Raw genomic sequence first — 21,794 nt, 5'->3', positions numbered from 1 at the left:
AAGTCATGAGCAAGATTGGCCTGTATTTTCTTTTTTTTTTTTTTAGTTTTTTTTTAATTTATACATATTTATAGAGTACAGAGTTAGCTATCAGTATTTGTGTACAGTATGTGATGATCAAATCAATATTATTAGCATGTCCATGTCAAGTTTTGGTTTAACAAAATTGGCCTCATAAAACAAGTTGAGAATTCTCTTTTTTTATTCCTTTTTTCAAGGAATTTATCTATTTAATCTAAAATCTTGAATTTGTTGGCATAAACTTGTTCAGAAAAACCATTTGTAATATCAGTAATGTTTGTAAGATCTTTAGTGATATCTCCTCTTTCATTATCAATATTGGTAATTTTTCTTGTTTTGTATTGTTAGGGATTTATCAATTTTATTAGTTTATTAAGAGAACAAATTTTCAGTTGATTTTCTTTATTATTCATTTCTTTTCAATTTCATTGATTTCTGCTCTTTATTACTTTATTTCTTCTACTTTCTTCAGGTTTGACTTGTCATACTTTTTTTAAATCTCAGAAGAGTTGCATTGATTTTCAGCCTTTTAAAAATAATATATGCATTTAAGACAATAAACTTTCCTCTAAAGCTGACTTTATCTTCAGCACATATATTTTCACATGTAATTTAAAATTTTAGAATTTCCATTTTTATTTTTTCTTTGGCACATGGGCTATTTAACAGTGCATTAATTAATATTCAGACACTTGGGAAATTTCTGGTTATATTTTTTGTTGTTGATTTCTAATTTAAGTCAACCAGTGACAGAAAAATTCTATGTGACTTCAGGCCTTGAAATTAGTTGAGACTTACATTATGGCCCAAAATGTGCTCCATTTTGATAAATGTGCCCTGTACACTTAAAAATGATACAAGTTCCATAAATGTCAATTAGGTCAAGTTGTTAATAATCATGTCATTCAATCTATATCTCTATTAACTTTTTGCCTCCTTTTCTCATTTATTGGAAGATGTTATTAAAATTCACAACTCTGATTATGGATTTGTTGTTTCTCTATTTTGGTGCTATCAGTTTTCATTTTATGTATTTTGAGCCTATGATGTTGGGGTATACACATTTAGGATTCTTATCACTTCTTGTTGAAGTATCCATTTTATCGTTATGATATGTCTCTTAATCTTTAGTAACATTTCTGACATTAAAGTCTGTTTGATCTGATATCTGTATAGTACAGAAATTTTCTTTTGATTAGCGTGGACATGGTATATTCTGTTCATCCTTTTACTTTCAACTTTTCTGTGTCTTCATATTTAAAGTCTTACATTTGGAAGTATCACCAGGTGGTTGTTTTTTAAATCCAATCTGAAAATCTTTGTCTTTTAATTGTACTATGCAGTCCTTTTATGTTGAATGCAATTACTGATATATTTGGGTTTGAATCTTCTGTTTGACTATTAAGTAATTGTTACCATTATGGAAAAATTATCAGCTGAATTTCAACTAAAACCTCTGTGTTATTAGTGTTGATAGTGGATGAAGTTGGAAAAAATTTTAAATAATTAAAAAATTATTAATAAACTCAGTCAGTGATACATTTCTTTCATCAGGAGCTCCATATCTTTGTGAAGTATCATTTTTGTTTATGTCAATTCCTAAAACTAACTATTGGGAAAAATGTGAATTATCTTTGGAGCACTATGTCACAAGGTTTTAAACCAGGAGTTTGAAAAAGAATGAAGCATAGTTAATCCTTTTACTCTCACTAAAATAATTAATTGTTGGTAAATATGTTAAATAAATTACCTTTAAATATTGTTTATTTCATCTATATATCATCCTTTTTAGTATTTAGGGTATGTTTTTAATACATTTGACATATGAGCACATTAATATAGGGGTGTAACTTCTAAATAAATATGTTTACATATGTTGGGAGTATAATTTCAAAAAAAGTTTATTTGGTTAGGTTTTGAGACCAACTAACTTAAGAGTGCTCATAGGTAAATAGAATCAAAACGGGAGAGAAGACTTCAGTGATAATTTAATCTAGTCCTTAGGTTTTACAGATGAAAAAGTCCTGAGAAATTAAGTGGCTGTCCTAGGTCACATAAATAATCAGAAGCCCAATTAGAACCCAGCCTCAGACTTTTCACTCCTAGGCAGAGCTTTTCCACCACAGTAGATTGTCTTCCTAATGTCTCATATGACCATATGTGCGTTTTTACGGTCTTGATCCACTGACTTGAAATGCAGCTGCGTTCTCCCGGCGGCCCTTGATCTGGATTTTACTTTTATATAAGTATTTGGAATGACACCACACTTACATTTATACTCCTATGCTAAAGGAAAGGTAGGTTGAACCACAATGAATGTCTATGTATTAAAATTTAATCATCCATGGAAAAATTGGTTTCTGCACCCTGAGGTTCTGGTGTCAACTTTGGTGCATGAATGAATGAATGGTTATTTTCTGAAGATTGCAGACAGAGCTAAACTTCTTGTAGCATTTTTCCTTACATGAAATGGACTGCTGATAAGAATATGTTTTCATCTTTCTTGTGGGTTATTGATGACCAGAACACATAACCTTCCATCAGTGAAAAACTGTAATGACTTCCTAAATTCAATTAATCACAGAAGCTTTTTCAGGCAGCCTTTATTTCTGGCTTCTCATTTCTCTAAATAAGCATCTGATTGAACTTTGGGCAGCTGTTTGAAATATGAATTGATTTGAGGAGGAAAATTTAATGTGAGCTGTTGATGAAAGTCTTTTCTTCACGCTTCCTCAATGTTCCAGAAGGAGGAGCATTGATACTCCTCTGCAGGAATTATTAAATTGCATTTCTCACCATTGGGCTTGTTCCTTCAGCTTCTGGTCCTCTGCTGGGTACCCTCTTGATTAGATGCAGCGAGGAGATTTTTTACTTTTCCTGACAACCAGAGTTTGAAGCAGTGCTCTAGTAATGAAGGAGATCGAGCATAAAGCTTCACCAATTTTTAATATTTTGCTCATTTACGTTTTTCTGAACCAGAGTTCCCTCCTTTCTTCCTCCCTCCTTCTTCCTGTGGGTGCCTGTGTGTAGTAATATCAAGTTTGTTTAGGCAATTGATTTTACCTCAGAAATGATTTAGTTACCTTTTTAGTCTAAACCTGAAAAAGTTTAGACTTTAGTCTAAATCTGAGAAAGAACTGAAGAGACCTTTCACAAATTCACCCCTCCAGAAGAGATTAAGAATGCAATTAGTCAAGGCTACATTGCTGACCACGAAACAAAACGAAAACAAAACAGAATACCTCATGCGCTAGTTCTGTCATTTCAGTAAAACTGAGAAGTGAAAATACTACGTGACTCTTAGACAAACAATTGCTTAAATTTTACAGTTTTCAACTGGGTATTGTATTGAGAAACTTTATGTAATCTAAGGCTCCAAGGAGATATTAATATTCAGAATATACTTTTTAAAAAAGATGTTCTTACTTGAATGAGTACTAGAAATAGGAGCACAGCAGAGTGTTTTCTTCAATGTCAGGTGAGGTTGCTATAACATTAGAGGTGACATTAACCACGGGCATAATCAAGAAATAGAGCTGATACACTTATTCAGCATTTTTTACAGTATTATGTCTCTTACTGAAGAGAAGATATTTCAATTCAGGAGTCAGAAGTTGGCAAGTAGGTTTTTTTCCCACAAAGGTGTGATTATGTATTAATATTAAATATAGAAGCAATCATAATATTAGTACTTCGCAAGGCAGCTTTACAATCATTTATATGTTTTACTCTAGTAAACTTTCTAGAACCATAAAGAAATTTTTTCCTCATAAAGATTAATGAATGAATACCAAAATATAAGAGAGTGAGTGTGATATGATTACTTTGCAGTTGAAACTGCTAAATAATATCTATCTGAAAATATGCAAATTTGCCTGCATGAACTTTGTTTCAATTATGTGATTATTATAATTAGTTATAAACGTGTGCCATTGTAATTAGAAAATGTAGCAACACATAGTTATTATAAAAGAAGCAAATGTTTTAACATGGATTTTAGAGGTAATGGAGACATTCTTTGACCTAGTTTTCTTTTCTTCTTTTCTTATTCTATAGCTTGGGATAGGTAATAGCAGAAGTTAGTACACTGATTGTCAGGGATTGTTTAGGGAGATGGGATGAGGTTTCCATAAATTACATAGCAAGCGAAGACTCAAATTGTTAGGTGTTAGTATTTAAAGAGACATTAGAGGACATTTCTTTAACTCCCTTAATTTTAGAGGTGAGTAAACTGAGGCCCAGTGATGTTAAATAACTTTTCACCTAAATAAATCTGCACCTTGAACCCAGATCTTTGGAACCCTCTGGGTTCCATCTGTGCAATGAGGAATGCTGATTTTGGCATCACTGCTGATGTGCTGGGTTAGCTCAGTCAAGTTGCCTTTATTTCAGTTTCCTGAACAAAGAAAGAACACTTCCAAAGAACTTTGGTTCAGCAATTCACTACATTGGTAAATTTGACCCTGCTGTGACCAAGATATGAAAAACACTCTTTCCATCAATTTGCCAATTTCCTGAAGAGTCTATGGCTCCACTCCGTTTTGGCAGTATACTCATATTGGTAAGGAGGTGGAAAAACAAGAATTTCTTATACTGCTGATGAAAGTATAAATTGGTACAACCACTTGACAGACTGATCCAGTAATGTGCAGAATGAATTTGCCCTTTAACCCAGCAATTGCACTTATAGGTATTTATTCTGAAGGAAAATCTCACACAGCTGTACAGAAGACATTGTACAAAGATGTTCAATTCAGCATTGTTTGTAATAGCAGAAAACTAGGAACATCCTAAATATTCAGTAGGAGAAGAGATGTATCATAGTATTTTCACATACTGGAATGGAACATGGTACATTAGTTAAAATGAATAAAAGCAATGGATACCTACATATTTAAATCTGTAAAAAAAATGCTGTATGAAAAAAACAAATTGGAGAATGCTATGTACAATGTGATACCATTTATGTGTCCTCTGTTGTCTGAAAGTATTGAAACCATAGTATGAAACTATGTGTGTGTTGTATATACCTAGCTTCACATTTATTTTTGTAAAATTAGTTTTTCATTCCTACAGCAATATGTGAGAGTGCCTTTTTCCCCATAGTCTACACAATAAATTATGCTCTCAAATTTTCATTTACCTATCTGATGGTGGGGGGAGGAGAATGATATATAAGTACATCTTTATTTGCATTTATTTTATTATGAATGAAGTTAAGCATCTTTTCATTCATACAGGGACTGTTTATGTTTCTTTTTTTACAACCTTGTTCCATTCTTCTATTGGATTGTCTTATTGATTTCTAAGAGCTATTTATATATTTGGGCATTCAATCCCTTTGTCTCGGATCTGAGTTGCAAATACTTTCTCCAGTTTTGCTTTTGTCTTTGCTTATGAAATTTTGTGTCATGCAGAATTTATTTATTTTTAGGTAACCCAATTTATTAATCTTTTTTTAGAGGGCTCTAGATTTTGAGTATTGTTCTACTTTTATGGCTTCATATTGAACATTTAAATATTTGATTCACTTGATATTTATTCTGCTGTGAGATATATTTTTCCATATGCTATGAAATTGTCTTAACAACGCTTTTTTTTTTTTTTTACAAAGTTGATTTTTACACAATGATTTGAGATGCTGCCTTTATAACATACTAAATTCCAATATGTATTTGGGTCTGTTTTGACTTTTTATTCTATTCCACTGATCTTCCTCTTCATGCACTGCTACCAAGCTGTTTTAAGTACTGAGGCTTTATACTATGTTTTAATTATATCAGTTCCTATTTTATGGACTTTAAAAAAAGTTTTGTATTTTGTCAAATTCTTTCAGCATCAGTGAAGACTATATGATTTTTCCCCTTAGATCTGCTGCTACGTTAATAGATTTTTGCCTTCTTGAAGTAAACCACACTGGTTATGAAGTATAATGTGCTGATGGATTATGACTGATAATTTTTTATTTAGGATTTTTATATTGATATTCAGAAGTACAATTGGTCTATAAATTGAACAATTTATTTTATCTTTGTCAGATTTTAATAACAGTGTTATACTGAAAAATACAATATTGGAAATTAAAAAATAATTTTGTGAGTTTAACAGCAGAATGGATACAGCAGAAGGCAGGATTAGTGAACCTGAAGACAGTTCAATAGAAAATACCCAATCTGAAGCACAGAGAGAAACAAAAAAGAATAGAAAAATAAAAAAAGAACAGAAAGCAAAAGCCATGTGGAATACAGTCAAAAGGTCAACATACATGTAACTGGAGTCTCAGGAGTAGACGAGAGAAAGAATGGGGTAAAAGAATGTTTTAAGAAATAATGACTGTAAATTTTCCAAAAATTATGCATAACATTAAAACTCAGCAAGCATGTGATGGTACAAATACAAAGAAAACCAAACCTAGGGATGTTATAGCTAAACTACCAAAAACTTAAGCAAAGAGAACATCATAAAAGTACCCAGAGAAAAAAAGCACATTACCTTAAAGGGAACACTGATAGTACTGATGGCAACCCTTTCAGCCGAAATTATGAAAGCCAGAAGACAGTAAAATGACGTTATTAAAGTGCTGAAAGAAAACAATGCTAATTTAAAATCCTTTACCATTGTAAGTATCCTTAAAAAGTGAAAACAAAACAAAGACATTTGCAGACAAAAGAACAAAAAGCCAAATAACTTCTGTACGGTTCTTGCTAGGCATTGTTCTCACCTTTGTCATATTAAAGATACCATTCTGTTGTTTTTTAGTTTCCATTGTTTCAGTTGAAAAGTCAGGTGTGGGTCCTTTGAAGATAATCCGTCTCTTCTCTCTGGCTACTTTCAGGATTTTCTTTATCTTTAGTTATCGTTAGTTTCATTGCAACATATTTAAGTATAAATTTTTTTGCTGTTTATTCCATTTGGCTTTCTTTGAGCTTTTTGAATTGTGAACTGATGGCTTTAGCTATTATCTCTTGAAATATTGTCTTTGATTCATTATCTCTTTTTACTCCTTCTGGGTTTCAAGCTAAACACTTGTAGTTCTCACTCAGTATCCCTTATCTCTTACCCATTCATTGTATATTTTCCATATATTTTTATTTCTTTACACTATCTTTTGTATTTTCTAAACTATCTTCCATTTCACTAATTTTTTTTTTTTAATGCGACCAGTAAGGGGATTGGAACCCTTGGCTTGGTGTCGCCCGCACCGCACTCAGCCAGTGAGCACACCAGCCATCCCTATATAGGATCCGAACCCGCGGCGAGAGCGCTGCTGCGCTCCCAGTGCCGCACTCTCCCGAGTGAGCCACAGGGTCGGCCCTTAAATGAAAATTAATAAAATTCTCTTATTAAGTATATCCTTTGAGTTTTTTTCAATTGAGATTTTTCTTTTTTGATTTAAGCTATTTTATTTCATTTCTGTAAGTCCTAGAGGGTGGCTTTTTTCAATATTTTTATATTTTTTTCTGTTCTCTGGATATAGCTACAAGCTCCTCCATTTGTTTCTTTAAACATACTAAGTATGTGGAGTTTTATTTCTTGGCATGCCTTGTGATGTTTGGCTTTGTGCTTTTTAAAAAATACTGCAAGTTTTGAAACTATGGATGCAGGTACTTTCCTCTGAAGAGAAATTAGGTGCTTCTTCCAGATATCTGAATGCTAACCAGTCATTGACCACCAAATTCAAAGCTTGAAGTTCTCTGCAAGACATAGACAATTCCAGCATGATATTTAACTCTGAACTAGAGCTAATTTACTTTCAGTTTACTCTCAACTTGAAGGCATAGCTTTTTGAGTATCAGCTTATTGTGGAAGTGTTTTTTGGGGGAGTGGGGAGAAGCTTAGGCCAATTAATATATGAAAAAGTGTTCAACATCATTTATAATTAAGAATATGCAAATTAAAAGACCAAGGAGTTTTCACTCTTCAAATTGTTAAATTTCAATCATCAGAAAGTTTAAAAGTTGGCAAGAGTACATACCTTTTTTAGGGAAGGATGTTTATGAAAATATTGACAATTCTTACCCCTAAAGAGCAGGCCTGGATTGAATAAAGGGAAGGTAGGCATTTTAGTTTTGTTGTATGTGCTCTTATAGTACCTAAAATTTTGACTCTGTGTATACATTTTTTAATAAAAATTGTAAATTTTAGAGTTAAATAACTAGATGCTTACTTTTTCTTTAAACTCTGGGCAAAGACTTTATGAACAAGACCCTAAAAGAACAGGCAACAAGAGAAAAAATAAACAAATACAATTATATCAAACTAAAAAGCTTCTGCAGAGCAAAAGAAATAGTAAAGAGTGAAAAGACAACCTACAGAATGGGAGAAAATATTCACAAACTATGCATCCAACAAGAGATTAATATTCAGAATATGAAAGGAACTCAAACAACTTAACAGTGAAAAAACAAGTAACCCGATTAAAAAATGGGCAAAGGAACTGAATGGGCATTTCTCAAAGGAAAACATACAAATGGCCAACAGACACATGAAAAAAATGCTAAACATCACTCAGCATCAGGGAAATGCAAAGCAAAACCACACTGAGATACCATCTCATGCCAGTTAGACTGGCCAGTATCAAAAAGACGGAGAATAACAAATGCTGGTGAGGACGTGGAGAAAAAGGAACCCTCCTGTACTGTTGGTGGGACTGTAAGTTAGTGCAGCCATTATGGAAAGTGGTATGGAGGTTCCTCAAACAGGTAGAACTACCATACAATCCAGCAATCCCACTTCTGGGTATATACCCAGAGGAATGGAAATCATCATGTCAAAGGGATACCTGCACTCCCATGTTTAACACAGCTCTATTTACAATAGCTAAGAGTTGGAGCCAACCTAAAAGTCCATCAATGGGTGACCGGGTAAGGAAAATGTGGTATATATATATGCAATGGAATGCTGCTTTGCCATACAAAGGAATGAAATTCTGCCATTTGCAGCATCATGGATGAGCTTGGAGAAAATTACATTATGGGAAATAAGCCAGGCACAGATAGAGAAATACCACATGTCCTAATGTAGAAGTGGGAGCTGAAGAAACAAAACAAAACAAAGAAAGAAAGATACAACAATCACAATAATTATTTGAACTCTTAAAAGGAGAGAACGGAACTGAGAACATCAGAGGTGGGCACGGGAGCGGGGGTCGGTTAAGGAGAAATTGGTAAAGGGACTTAAAAAATGTTTACACTGTGTAATGGCAAAATTTAAAAAAAAAAATATATATATATATATATATATATATATATATATATATATATATATATATATATATAAACTTTGGGAAAAGTTCTTTTAGAGCCTAAAAGAACATTTAAAGTGTACAAAGCATTGTCAATTTACTAAGTGGCTGTTTGATTCATACAATAGTGAATGGAGCAGAAATGTCTGCTAAAAAAATAAGACACAAGTAATTATGCTTTCTGGGTTCTGGTTAAAACTTTAGCAGTACAGATCAACAAAAAATTTACAGTGTTTAAGTATTTCTTTTCTCTATTTTGAATGATGTACCTGTTGTGACATTGCAGAGATCAAATAGAATAGGTTTATGTCTTCTTGAAAGCCCAGGGCCCCACTTATACACCTAGTATCAATGTAGTTGGTGCATCTTGAATGAAGTCAGGAACTTCAGTTGCTATGCTGAATAAAGGTGTTCCTAAAATTTTAATTTTTTTTATTTTAAATACAGTTTTTGTCTATTATTGTTTTCTTTCTATATAACCAGTACCTAGACATGGCAGGTGTGTGTGTGCGTATGTGTGTGTTTTGTTTTTGCTTTGTTTTAATTGTTGTTGTTTAGGGATGTGGTTCCTTTTAAATGGTCAGTTTTCTATTTCTGAAGTTATTGAGTCTTCCTGATCCCCACTCTTGATTAAACTTAAATCCTCTCATGCTGAGCAGTTCTTCCCAGGTACACTTGATACAATCATTTTAAGAATTAGAAATCCAGTTCAGCCATGGGCTAAGAATGAGGCATATGGTTGTAATTCTAGAACTCAGTTGCCCTCCTGGTCAGGCTGCAGGATCGAAAACTTAAGTAGTTTTAAGAAGAAAAAGTATTAGGGCACCCACCACAACAATTTATATTTTATGTATTGCTTACAATGGCCAAGCAAGATTTTGACTTTGTGTAACTGCACCAAGCACAGTATTTAAGTTTTCTAATCATATCTGATCTCTGGAATGACTGGGAGTGAGGGTGGAGGTAGTAAAATGCCTAATGCTTGTGCCATGTTCCCTAACTTCAGCTTGGAAAACAGTAGCCCGGGAGTGTCATTCTAGAATAAATCTTAAAGTGTTTTTGTACTTTGTTAATTCCTAGGTGAAAAAGTGTTCATATCTCTCTATGGAGCTGCTGTAGACATGAATATAAGGCTGGACAAGAATTCCTTGATCATTGAGAAAACCTATATATCTCTGGCCAATCAGCGAACTGTAACCATTCACAACCGCAGTAACATTATCGCTCATTTCCAGTGGAAGATATTTGCTACCCAGGAAGAGGAGGACAGAGAAAAGTTTGGGTTTGTAACAAAAATCATCTGTATTCAATATAGGTGTAAAAACTGCATATAGTTTTTATAAACTATATAATAGAGAATAGTGAAGAATGATATATTTGGTCTTTAAAATCTGGGGACGGTGGGGGACAAAGGCTTTTGCCACACCCCTTTGACATCTGCTCCCTGCCAGGCAATGACCAAGCCACTGCTGGAAGCCCCCCGTGTCCCCTGTGGGAATGAGGGGTGCCACAGGCCTCAGTCCCCTCCCTTCCTCTTTCCTCCTTCTTCCATCCCATTTCCTTCCCCTTTCCCATCTCCCTCTTCCTCCCAACTGCTCCGCAACAACATCCTAGAATGTAAAAAATAATATTAATAAAATTAAATTTTCTTTTAAATAAATAAATAAATGTAGATAAATAAATTTTAAAAAAAATAGTCTGAGCTGAGCTATGTGGGATAGAATGTCATCCATCGTCACTTAATCTTAACCCGGTTATAATTTAGCAGTAATGGAACGCCTAGATTTTAAAGACCAAATATATCATTCCTCACTATTCTTTCAGAACTAATCTACGTGTCTGTATTTCTTTTCATAACCCTAACCAGGTCAATCAATTTTCAGTAAGAGTTCCTAAAAATAATCTATTTCGGATTCACATCAGTGTAAATTTTGTTGTTGTTGTTGTTGTTGTTTTTTGGTGAGCAGATATTTCCAGAAAATATGAAGAATGAGGAAAAAGCAGGACTTAGTTATACCAGGTTTTCTATATCAGTTTTAGTAGCATTGCTCGATCCCTGCAAACCTATAATTTAATAATGGTTTTTCTTGGTATCTTTAACATTCTGCTTTTTAAAATGATACTTCAGGCAATGGAGAAAATTAATGAAACGTAAGACCAAGCTGTTTTAACTAATCTTAGCACTGTTAAATTTTGAATATTTCTTTTTATTGATTCGGTCCTTGCCTCTTTTAAACTTCATTTTCATTTTTATCTCCTTCCAACCTCCCTGAATTAACACTTTCTGCTGCTTTCATTGGAATTTATTTCAGCCTTTTTTATTTGCTTCTCCATTTTCATTAAAGATTAGCCCTGAGAAGCTTCAAAGCTTTGTTTAAAACCAAGTTAGTATGTGATAAAAATAAAAGCCTTAGGTCCATAGAAACCGGCAGAAGTCTCCAGGTGTGCTGTCCCTAATTGAATCAGAAGGAGCTATGACAATGACAGGACACAGTGGGCCAGGAGCTTTGTCCATCAGACAATGAGCTTTAATCACTGGATCGCCACTGTGCCATCTTTAAAAAGTGAGAAAAGAAGAACCTTTCCTGCCTAAAACTTTCACCTGGCCCCATGCATAGGAATACCAGTGGTTTAAAAAGGCAAGAGGACATTGCTCATTTGTCCTGATCCCCAGCTGCTGTGCGCTTCCCAGCAATCAGAATGGCCCAAGCATGTTTAAAGATAAAGTGAGAGAGTAGGTACAAATGAAGAAAGGGAAACAGCAGTGACAGTGACGTTTGGATAACATGCTTGTCCTGTGGACGTAACTGGGGAGAATGAGTACACACTGTAAGACGGAAAGCCAGTTCCAGCTTCAGCCGTGTCTGTGTTTGTACGTGTAGTATGTGGTTAATGCCATGCCAGTGTCCAGACAGTGTTTAAGTAAGTTGATTTCAACAGAAACTCAAGAAAAATTAAAACCACTTGTTGTCAGACATGCTAGACTATAAAGAACATCATTTCAACCACACACGGACGGGCATTTCTTTTCTTTTCTTTTTTTTTTTTTTTTCCCGCCTTCACCTCCCAACACTCTCACCCCATCTCTTTAATATTGACTCTGACACTCGTCCTTCCTTTCCTCTTTTATTTTCTTTAACTATCTCTCTTGCTCTTTCTATTATTTCTTCAAGGGGACAGTTTAGGATGGCATTTTAATACCCATGATTGGAAGCCTAATTTCATCATCTAGGATTATGCTCCTCTCTTAAACGATGAACTTGAAAAGTGACTTCAGATGGCTGAGTAAGAATACCTTTACTTTCACTTTGGGTGACACAGAGCAACGTAACTCATGTTTCTCCAAACTGGGTTGGTTTAGCTAAGTAAAGAGTCTGCTGAATGTGCTGCCCCTTGCTCTCCTCCTCCCCCTCCCCTGAGTGCCAGGCGCCTAGGGCAGGAGGGGAAACTGATGCCATTTTTGCCTGATCTCTTATTTGACTAGGGCAGCTCTTCTCTCTCATTCTCTCTTGCTCCTTGATATCCCCAAGCCTACCACGACTCTCATATTCATAGCCATGAATTCTTGTTCTTGAAACATCCTCTTGAAAAGTTAGGCAAGTACAGAGATGTTTGCAATTTACTAAGCATTTTGTTCCCGTCTCTGGATAGCTGCCCCTCTGTGGGAGGCAGTGCTCTTGCTCTGTGGGTGTAGACTCCTTCCTCCTCCGTGTCACAGATTCTCAGGTTGTGTCCCGGGCTACACATCATTGGCAGATAAAGCAGAATATTCTTTCACAGCTTGCCCATCTCTGAAAAGCAGCGGCAAGATGTTTAGCTAGTGGGATGTATTCTCTCTTGAGCTCCCCAGCAAGGCCTACTTGAGTATCTCTAAATCTGTTTTGTTTTGTTTTCAATATATATGCTTTTTTTTTCTTTTCTTCTGCTTTTTTATTACAAAATTGGGATTACAGTATACATTACATTTTGTAACCTGCTTTTTCACTTTAAAATATTTCAGACATTTGAAAATGCTGTTGAATATTCCTCTTTAATCCCATTTAATAGCTGCTTATTATTCCATTGATACAGATGCATTGTAGGAGGCAGTGTAGCATATTGGCTAGTGCTAGCTGATCAAAACTGCAAAAGACCCAGCTAGAGGTCCAGGCTCCATATTTCAGCTCTGTGACCTGGGGCAAGTTACTTAACCTTTCTGAGCCTCAGTTTTATCGTCTACAAAATGAAAATGATGACAGTGATGATGACCTCATATAGTGGTTATGAGTTTTAAATGACCTGATGCATGTGAAAGGTTTGGCAAGTACCTGATAAATGTAATGTTTATGATTTCCATTTTTGTTTAACCAACCTTCATTATCTTACATCAAATTTACCCACTTTATCTGGTATCATTCCAGCACTTTAATGAACATCTTTGTAGTTGTGTCTTTCTTTCCCTCCATGGTTGTTTTTCAGGATTTATTCCTGCAAGTGAAATTTATTGTTTCAAAGGGTATATAATTGATAAGTCTTTCAGATAGGTATCACATAACAAAATGAAAAAGAAATGGATTCCTTTCTTTCTGCGGGCTGAGCTGTCTTTAATTTGCCCCGCTGTGCCCAACGGTATAGAAGAACTGCTGCTGGTTGCCTTGGACACTGCTTCCTACCTAGTGATAAAAGGCAAGCACAGAATGCTTTCTTCCTTGGAAACGGAACACACTGAACCCATTTCTTTGACTTCTTTGTGCTATGCAACCGAAGGACCGTGAACACTCAAGTTATTAAAAAGAGCTATTTGACAATACTGCACGTATGGTTTGCATGAAGTCATTTAGAAAATAGTTGGGTCTGGGACAGGCATTCAGTGACCCCAGGCTCTCACTAAGCACTCACATTGCTCAGTAATTTGTCTCTTACCACTGGTGATACCAGTACAGTGCTGGGAATATGGTCATAGGTCCTGGGAGGAGATAAAATTCAGTCTGCAAAGTTCAGGAGCAATGTGAACACAGCTCCAGTGAGGGCAATGCATGGAGGGTTAGAGAAGGCTATTTTTCTGACTTGTTATGATGGATATAAAAATCTAGAAAGAGAGAGAAAAAGGAGTGTCTTTAGGTGTAGCTGGAACATTTTATAAGTTTGACGCTTGGTAATTGCGTTGGTTAACACAGGGAGAAAGTGTGTTTATGGAGTGCCTGCTTTGTTCCAGGAACTGCACCAGGGCCTTGATCACATTTAACCCTCAACATAGGAGTAGCTTCTATTATCTCTACAGGGGAAGGCTCTGAGGCTTAGAGCAATTGGGCAACTCCCAGAGTCACAGAGCTAGTAAATAGATTGTAGAATCAGTATCCAAACCTAGTCCGATTCTAATCTCTAGGTAACTAACATCTAAGAAAGAATTGCAGCTAAGCAAGTTTACAAGGGAAAAAATCATCCTTGCAGTGTGAGAGGCAGGATAGATGTTCAGTATTTAAAAAGCAGCCTGGAGAACATAATTATCTAAAAGAAAATATCTGTCCCTATATATGAGGGCTCAGGAGTTAACTAACAAATGAGCACTGAGTAGGAGAGAAATCCAGGGAGGACTTCTTGAAGGAGGTGACCAAAGATGAGCGAGCTGAGGCTCTGAGAGGTCTGAGGACTGAGTACAAGGGTCACACACCTAGTATGTTACAGACTCAGGGCAAGCAGGGACCACCCCTGGGCAATGGATGAGGACATTTCCAGGAAGATGAACTGGAGGGGAGCCCCTTTACAAAGTTCTTCATGGGAACGTCAAAGGGAATCTCACATGTCTTGTATTTTCTTTAGGGTCTGTGATGATCTGAACAAAGAGGAAAAGAACGAGACTGATTCATTCCTTGAAGAGTGCATTCTTGATCCTTCACTCCGAGAACGTCTTGCCATTCTCTCCCGCACATTTGAGAATCAGAGGAGGCTGGTTCAGGGAGACAGCATGCTCTTCTTGAATAACATTTTCACCATTGAGCCCCTGGTGAGCACGTGAATAAAATCTGACATACAGTCAGCATAAGTGGGAATGTGGGGCTTGTTTTGATGAAAGTTTGCACTCTGGGGTTGATATCGTGAATTCTGAGAAAGTAAAGATTTCTTCTAATGAGTCTCATGATCATTAGGAGACACTGGGTGAAGGTTAATGGTAAGCATGCTCGTAGGTCACGTTTATATAGGCCACACTTTCTATGCAGCAGTCACTGTGTTAAACACTTCGTGTGGCTTACCTCATTTGTCTATATATATTATCTTAAAACAACCCTGCAAGATATAATTAGAACCCCATTCTACAGATGAGGAAATTAAGACTTAGAGAAATTCCATCACTTGCTCCAGGCCAAAGAGCTAGTGTTAGAAGTTAGGAACTCATTCTTATTAGCCTGACTATAGAGCAGGTTTTCTCATCCTCAGCATTGTTGACATTTGTGGCTGGATAATTCTTTGTCCTGTGCATTGTAGGATGTTTAATAGCATCCCTTACTTTTACCCACTAGATGCTAGTGTGATACTCAAAATTGTTTCCAGACACTGCCAAAGATCCCCTGGTAGGCAAAATCACCTGAGTTGAGAACTGCTTTGTCCTTAATTCACTCAATAAGTAGTTAATGGCTGCATGTTCTGTAATGGCACTGCGTGTGTACCAGGCATTGACGAATGAAAGGGACATCTTCCTCACCCTCACGGTCTGCCTAATGAGAGCTGCTCCAGTGTTAGAATGGGCTCTGTCTGGTTCCACAGGCTAAACTCCTAACCACTCTGCCCTTCTGCCTCAAAATGGAAGTGGCTGGCAGCTTTTGTATTTATTTTGTGCTGGGCACTGGGCTAGGAGCATTCTGTGCATTTCCTCACCCTTAGCAGGCATACAGTGGTGTGAGGATAAACACAGCAATAGGAGTTAAGAAAGTCCACAGCTAGTTAGAGCTGCCAATTTGCTGCCATTTAAACCAGTTGGAGAAAAGACATGGGCACAAGGGCACATTAGAATACAAGGTCACTTGTGGGAAATGCCACTAATTTATATAGACCTGTTTTCTTTACATCTGGACTTCTAAACTGTTATTAAAGAATATAACGTGGAAAGGGGGTTCCATTGCAAAATAAGTTTGAGAAACACTGGGTTCAGTGTTCTTTTCTGTAAGACCTTAATATGCTAATGTGTGTTAAAGATCTCTAAGAGAGAGCTTTCCCCTTGGAGACATCCTCTGGGACTAATGGTTTGTGGGACCCACTGCATGAGTCTCTGGTGAAGACAGTAAGAACACAAGTTCAGAGGCCGAAGTGATTATCACAGGTAAGAAGTTAGAGAAAACTTCATGAGAGGAGCTGGGTCTTGCAGGATCAGACCTTTGGAGAACAAAATTGTGTGTGTAGCACAGATCATCCAGGGCTCCATGCGACATGTGTGCTTGAAGTAAAGGGTCATGCAGGAAAATGAGGTGGGAGATGTGGGTTGAACCCAAATCTTCTATCACGTCAAAAGACTCTCCAGGGCTCAGCTGAGCAAAAGGATCTCCAGACATAAGGGGTTAGACCAGCAAGAGGTTAAATAAAGATGAGAACCAAAGGTGAAAATAGGTCAAGCCCAGAGGTACTGAGAAGGTCAGGAAGGAATTACTGGTGCAAGCAAGTGGCTGAGCCTGGCCAAGGTGGGGAAGAGCAGCCAGTCCTGACAATGACTCCTAGACAGACGGGTAAGGTCCACACAGTCCAAGATTCTTCCCCACTGGTTCTGGAGGCCCAGGCCGATGATTCCTTGTCCTGTTTCTCGTTGCCTTCTGGGAGCGGACAGCCCTGTGATCACAGACTTGGTGGTCAGGAGGTGGTGGGTGGAACACCCACAGGTGAGCTCTGCCCGTTTCTAATTCAGAAGGACAAAGACTAAAATTACCTCAATTTTCTTCTCCTCCCACTTCCTTCCATAACCCAAAGCTTCATGATGGAGATATATGCGTGTTAAAATATGGTATTTAATGTGATTGCTTTTAAATCCCAGATAGGAACTGAATTGGCATTCTTATCACAAGACATCTTTTCTCCATCAGGAAGAAAAACATTTTCTTATAGTAATATACAAAAATGGTACTTTTTAAGTAAACAAGACTAATTTGTTTATATTGCACAGAAAAATATTACCAAAAATAGGAAGAGAGTAATATTCACTTCTAGTAGAGCTAGACTTCATGGAATCTGTAATGATTTTGTCTTTTTGTATACTATTCAGTTTTTCTTCTCATAATAATATTCATTAGCTGGTTCTTGACAGTTTTGGCAAAATAAAAATGAAGGCATGAAACCTTCTTAGTGTCTTCCTAAAATTATTCTGGTCAAAACATCAGAACTCAGTGTCAGTTATGGTGAATTATTTATTGATGTTGAATCTCCTTTTTTTTCCTACTTAAAGATCCTGATAATTTTATGTAAATGCAGTTCTTGTTCGTGAGTGTCATATAATCTTACTTGTAAATTACTTTTGAAGGTATTTAATAGGAAAATTCTGGCATTTCACTAGCTTCTTGACACAAGTGTTTCTGGCTGTTGAGATTTTAGTTTTCTGATACAGGTAAATAAATGCTACAGAAGAGTAGGGAGTTGAGAAAGGATTTATAGAAGACCTGAATATTGTAGGGAGGGTCAGATTTAATTAAGTGGAAAGGGAAGAGGAGAGTGTTTCTAGTTGTAGAAATTATGAAAACAAAAAAAGGAAACTATTGGGTTCATAGCATGTTAAATAACAGTGAATAGACCAGTTTTTCTGGTTGGGAAGGAGAGCGGAAGACAGCTGGACTGCCCCAGAACCTGCTGTGCTTTAGCCCACAGCCTGCTGGATCTGAGAGGTGGGAATGTGTGTTCCTTGCAAAGAGTTTTGGGGTCAGATAACTTTGGGAAATACTGGTTCAAGAGAAGGGCATTCTCTCATGGCAGAGTGCAAACCCCACTTCCCTGTGACCACGGACCCCCTCTCCCACAGGGCATCTACCAGAATTCTGCAGATCCCAGGTTGGCAAATGGTGCTGAGAGTATCTGAGACCCACCGCAGGGTTCAGAGGAGAAGTGTGACATGTCCAGGGGGGTTTAGAAAGATTGGAGGGGGGAGACAGAGGGTGAGATGGGGGGTGCAGGTCAGGCAGGGGAAACGCCTAGTGTGGGAAGGGTCAGGGGGGCTAGACATCTCTGCAGGCAAGTTCAGGGTGAAGTGTGAGGGGATGCCAGCCTGAAACAGCCTGGTGGTAGTCGGAAAGGAAAGGAAATGGCAGATGTGAGAGGTGTTCAAAAGACACTAAACTGCTTTTTGATTGACTGGCCATGGAGGGTGAGACATTGTGAGGAATCACGTGCTTCCTCGGATCTGAACTGGAGAGACTGGGAGAATTATGATGTCCTTGGTAGAAATTAGCAAGTCAGGAGTCCTTGGTTTAACTCGTAGCTCTGCCAATAGGAAATGTGACCTTAAACAAGCTATTTGATCTCCCTTGGTTTTGGTTGCTTTGTACACAAACTAAGGGTATTGCAGGTAGGTCACTTTGATCCTTTCAACTCATAAATTCTGACTCTCTGATTTGGGATCAGACTCTGAGTTCCTTAAGGTCAAGGAATGCCTTATCCTCATCTGTGTCCAACACCTCTCCCAGTGCCAGTGGGTGAACAAATGGATGAACTAATGAACAAAGGTAAATCAATCAATGATGATGAGCTTGGCTCTGAACATGTTGAATTTGACATGACTATAGATGTCCAAAAAGTTTTAGAAGTGCAGGACAAAAATTTGGGGGAGGGGATTCAGGGCTGAAGGCAAGACTTGTGAATGACCTGTACAGGTCTTAGTTGAAGTCTTGAAAAGTGGGCGGAAATTCTAAGAGCAGAGCAAAAAAGGAAATTTGCAAAGGGCCCAAGAGGGCCTCCAGGCACTTGTCCCTAGAGGCCCTGTGAAGACAGGAGCAGCTGTGGCTTCCCAGAGCAGGGCACGGAGCCAGCTGAGAGCCTGCCAGGGTCTGTATCTCTCTCTGCACCCATCGTGCCTGGGTCAGCACCATCTTCTACTGAGGGTCTCTTCTGAATCTTGCTCATGCCAGCTATGCCAAATGGCACTACTTAATTTCTGACACCTGAACTATGCATCCGTGATTAGTTTTTTTCTTAAGATTCCTTTCAATTAGCTTCTTGATGTGAATTAAGATCACAGTAGAAGCAGAGAAGATTAGAACCAAGCAGTATCACCTACTGATCTACTAATCAATCTCTAACTGATATCCTGTTCAAAAAATAAAAATAAAATAAAAGGTTGATGCAGAGGCTTAGAGACCATGACCAAAAGTCTTATGGACTCTAGCCTCTGTGTCCACTGAGGAAGAACACTGTCTTCAAATAGGGTAAACATAAAAAGAAAAACAAAAGAACAGGAAAACTGTGACCTTAGGGTCTGAAAAGAAATAAGAAATACATGCTTATTTTCTCAGACCTATGTCTGTATAGCTTGGTTCTTCAAATGGATTAGGTAAAACAAAAACTTGTTTAGCCCTGATTGTGTTCTCTGCATATTGAGTATTTTATGGAAATACTCGGTACTATACTCCTGATACTCCTGTTTCAGAGGCTCTTTTAGTTTAAAGCAAAGAAATTGAAGCTGGAGAGATCAATGCTGTCCGTAAATTGCCCAGCAGTGGTGATGGGTTTGAATTTAAATCAAATGTTATTGATGTTATCATGTGAGAAGTAGCTTGACTCAATGCTGTAAGACCCAAAACTGTAGAACTGCAAGTTCCTCCTCTGTCCTACCATCTGTTCACCATTTGCCCTCGAGTCACTGCCATTTTCTTAGCTCACTTTCTTATCTCACTGGCCACAGAGGTGGTTTTGACCTTGAGGAGCTAGGCCCAGGCGTCTTGGGTACTGATGTGGCCGCAGAGCACCAGGCCTGCTAGTTTACCTCATTTCCTTGTGATCTGAACAGAGGGAGGCCGGCAGCTGCTCCACTGGCACACAGATGGGGTCTCTTGAGAGACCCCAGATGTTCATTCATTGATGGAGAAAGGGGGTAGGCCAGGACCCAGAGTGACCACAGGGAGAAGGGAGTCCATAGCTGAGGGCTGAAAAGGAATGTTTTTTAAGCTTTGCTTGGTAATTTATTGATATTCTAAAAGTAACCAGAATTGTTCTAATCATAAAAGCATGTGGTGTGTTACTCTGTAATTTATTGATATTCTAAAAGTAACCAGAATTGTTCTAATCATAAAAGCATGTGGTGTGTTACTCCTATCTATATCATGTCTCATGTGTCAGTTATTCTAATAATATCTTGGAGTATTAATGTCATTAGCCTAAATTTTTCCATTTATTTCTTACCTTCAGCAGGTACTGGGTTCTGTAGTATACTGATCATTTCTCAAGCCACCTGCTTCCATATGGGTTTTTTCACCCTTTGGAAAAAAACTGCAAAAATGAGTCTATTATGCATGTTTTGTGCCTTCCACAAAAGCAAGTGGAATTGGCTACTTTCAGAAATATAATATTCTATTGTGCTAGATGGACCCTGGCTTTACAGAATTTTGACAGTTTCATTCTGTTATTTCCTCTGCTTCTGCTTAGGTCTCTTGGGTACCCTGAGGGAGAGAGATTCAAAGACAAAAAAAACACAGTTCTGAGAATGGAGAGTCAAAACAATATCACAGAGCAAAAAGAGAGAATTAAGCTTTCCCTTTCCATGGCATCTAGGCGTCCTCTGAGGAATCTCAGCACAGATGTGCTGGCCTTGTTTTTGAACTCTGGTGCCCCTGGCTCAGGTCACACTTTGAAGATGCAGCAGTTTTCTGAATGTTGAACACTTGGTATTTTCTCAAAAAGAAAGGTCTGAGAATTTAAAGGTATTTGCCCATACTGGCCCTAACTGATTGGCTGACATCAGTGAGCAGGGAAAACATTTCTGCTTCTGTTAGCAAGCATCTCCTCAAAGAAAACTTCATCCAGTATCCGTGGAGAAGCTTAAGCTTAATTTAACTGAGCTTAAAAAGGGAGAGAAACTTGATGATTTCTTTATTACCATGTAAGTAATAGTAAACCATGTTTTGTTGTCATCTAAGCCTGCAGAAAACGTGCTGTTCCAGCAAGACTTTGAGAGCACAGCTCAAATTCAGTTTACTTTATTTTTCCCAAATTGGTATAGCATGTGAGCTCAGCAGAATGAGGTTGGGTGGAAGCCCAGATGGCTACTAGAGAAGAAAAGTCCAGCTTTTCACAGCAGGCCCTTTCCACTTCTCACACCACTAGACGTGAATCACGTTGCAAACGTTTGGGAGCTGACTCCTCAGAAATGGACACCAGAAAGGAGAAAGGAGGACAGGGATCTGCTGAGAGCAAGCTGTCCTTGACAAGTTCCAGCCTTCTCCAACAGTGTGGCTCTCCCATTCTTCAACCTCTGATTGTCCTTTCAGGTCTTTGTGCTCAGCCACGCTTTTCCCAGTTGCACCGCTGCATTCACCATTGTATTGGAGGACCAGCGTAGGAGGGAGGGAGGCCTGCGAAGTCCCAGAAA

General features: G+C 37.6%; 1 protein-coding gene across 1 annotated transcript in view; it reads left to right on the top strand.

Moving 5' to 3' along the window:
- Window positions 1-21,794, top strand: part of HYDIN (HYDIN axonemal central pair apparatus protein) — a 364,550-nt gene that overhangs the window by 44,970 nt on the left and 297,786 nt on the right. The window contains exons 7-8 of the mRNA XM_063112309.1: window positions 10,346-10,547; window positions 15,065-15,248. Coding sequence (XP_062968379.1) covers window positions 10,346-10,547; window positions 15,065-15,248 — 386 coding nt within the window. The remainder of the gene's footprint in view (window positions 1-10,345; window positions 10,548-15,064; window positions 15,249-21,794) is intronic.

This window comes from Cynocephalus volans, chromosome 10, assembly GCF_027409185.1.
Source record: "Cynocephalus volans isolate mCynVol1 chromosome 10, mCynVol1.pri, whole genome shotgun sequence".
In the NCBI taxonomy this organism is placed as follows: Eukaryota; Metazoa; Chordata; class Mammalia; order Dermoptera; family Cynocephalidae; genus Cynocephalus; species Cynocephalus volans.
This window is presented reverse-complemented; position numbering and strand designations above follow the sequence as displayed.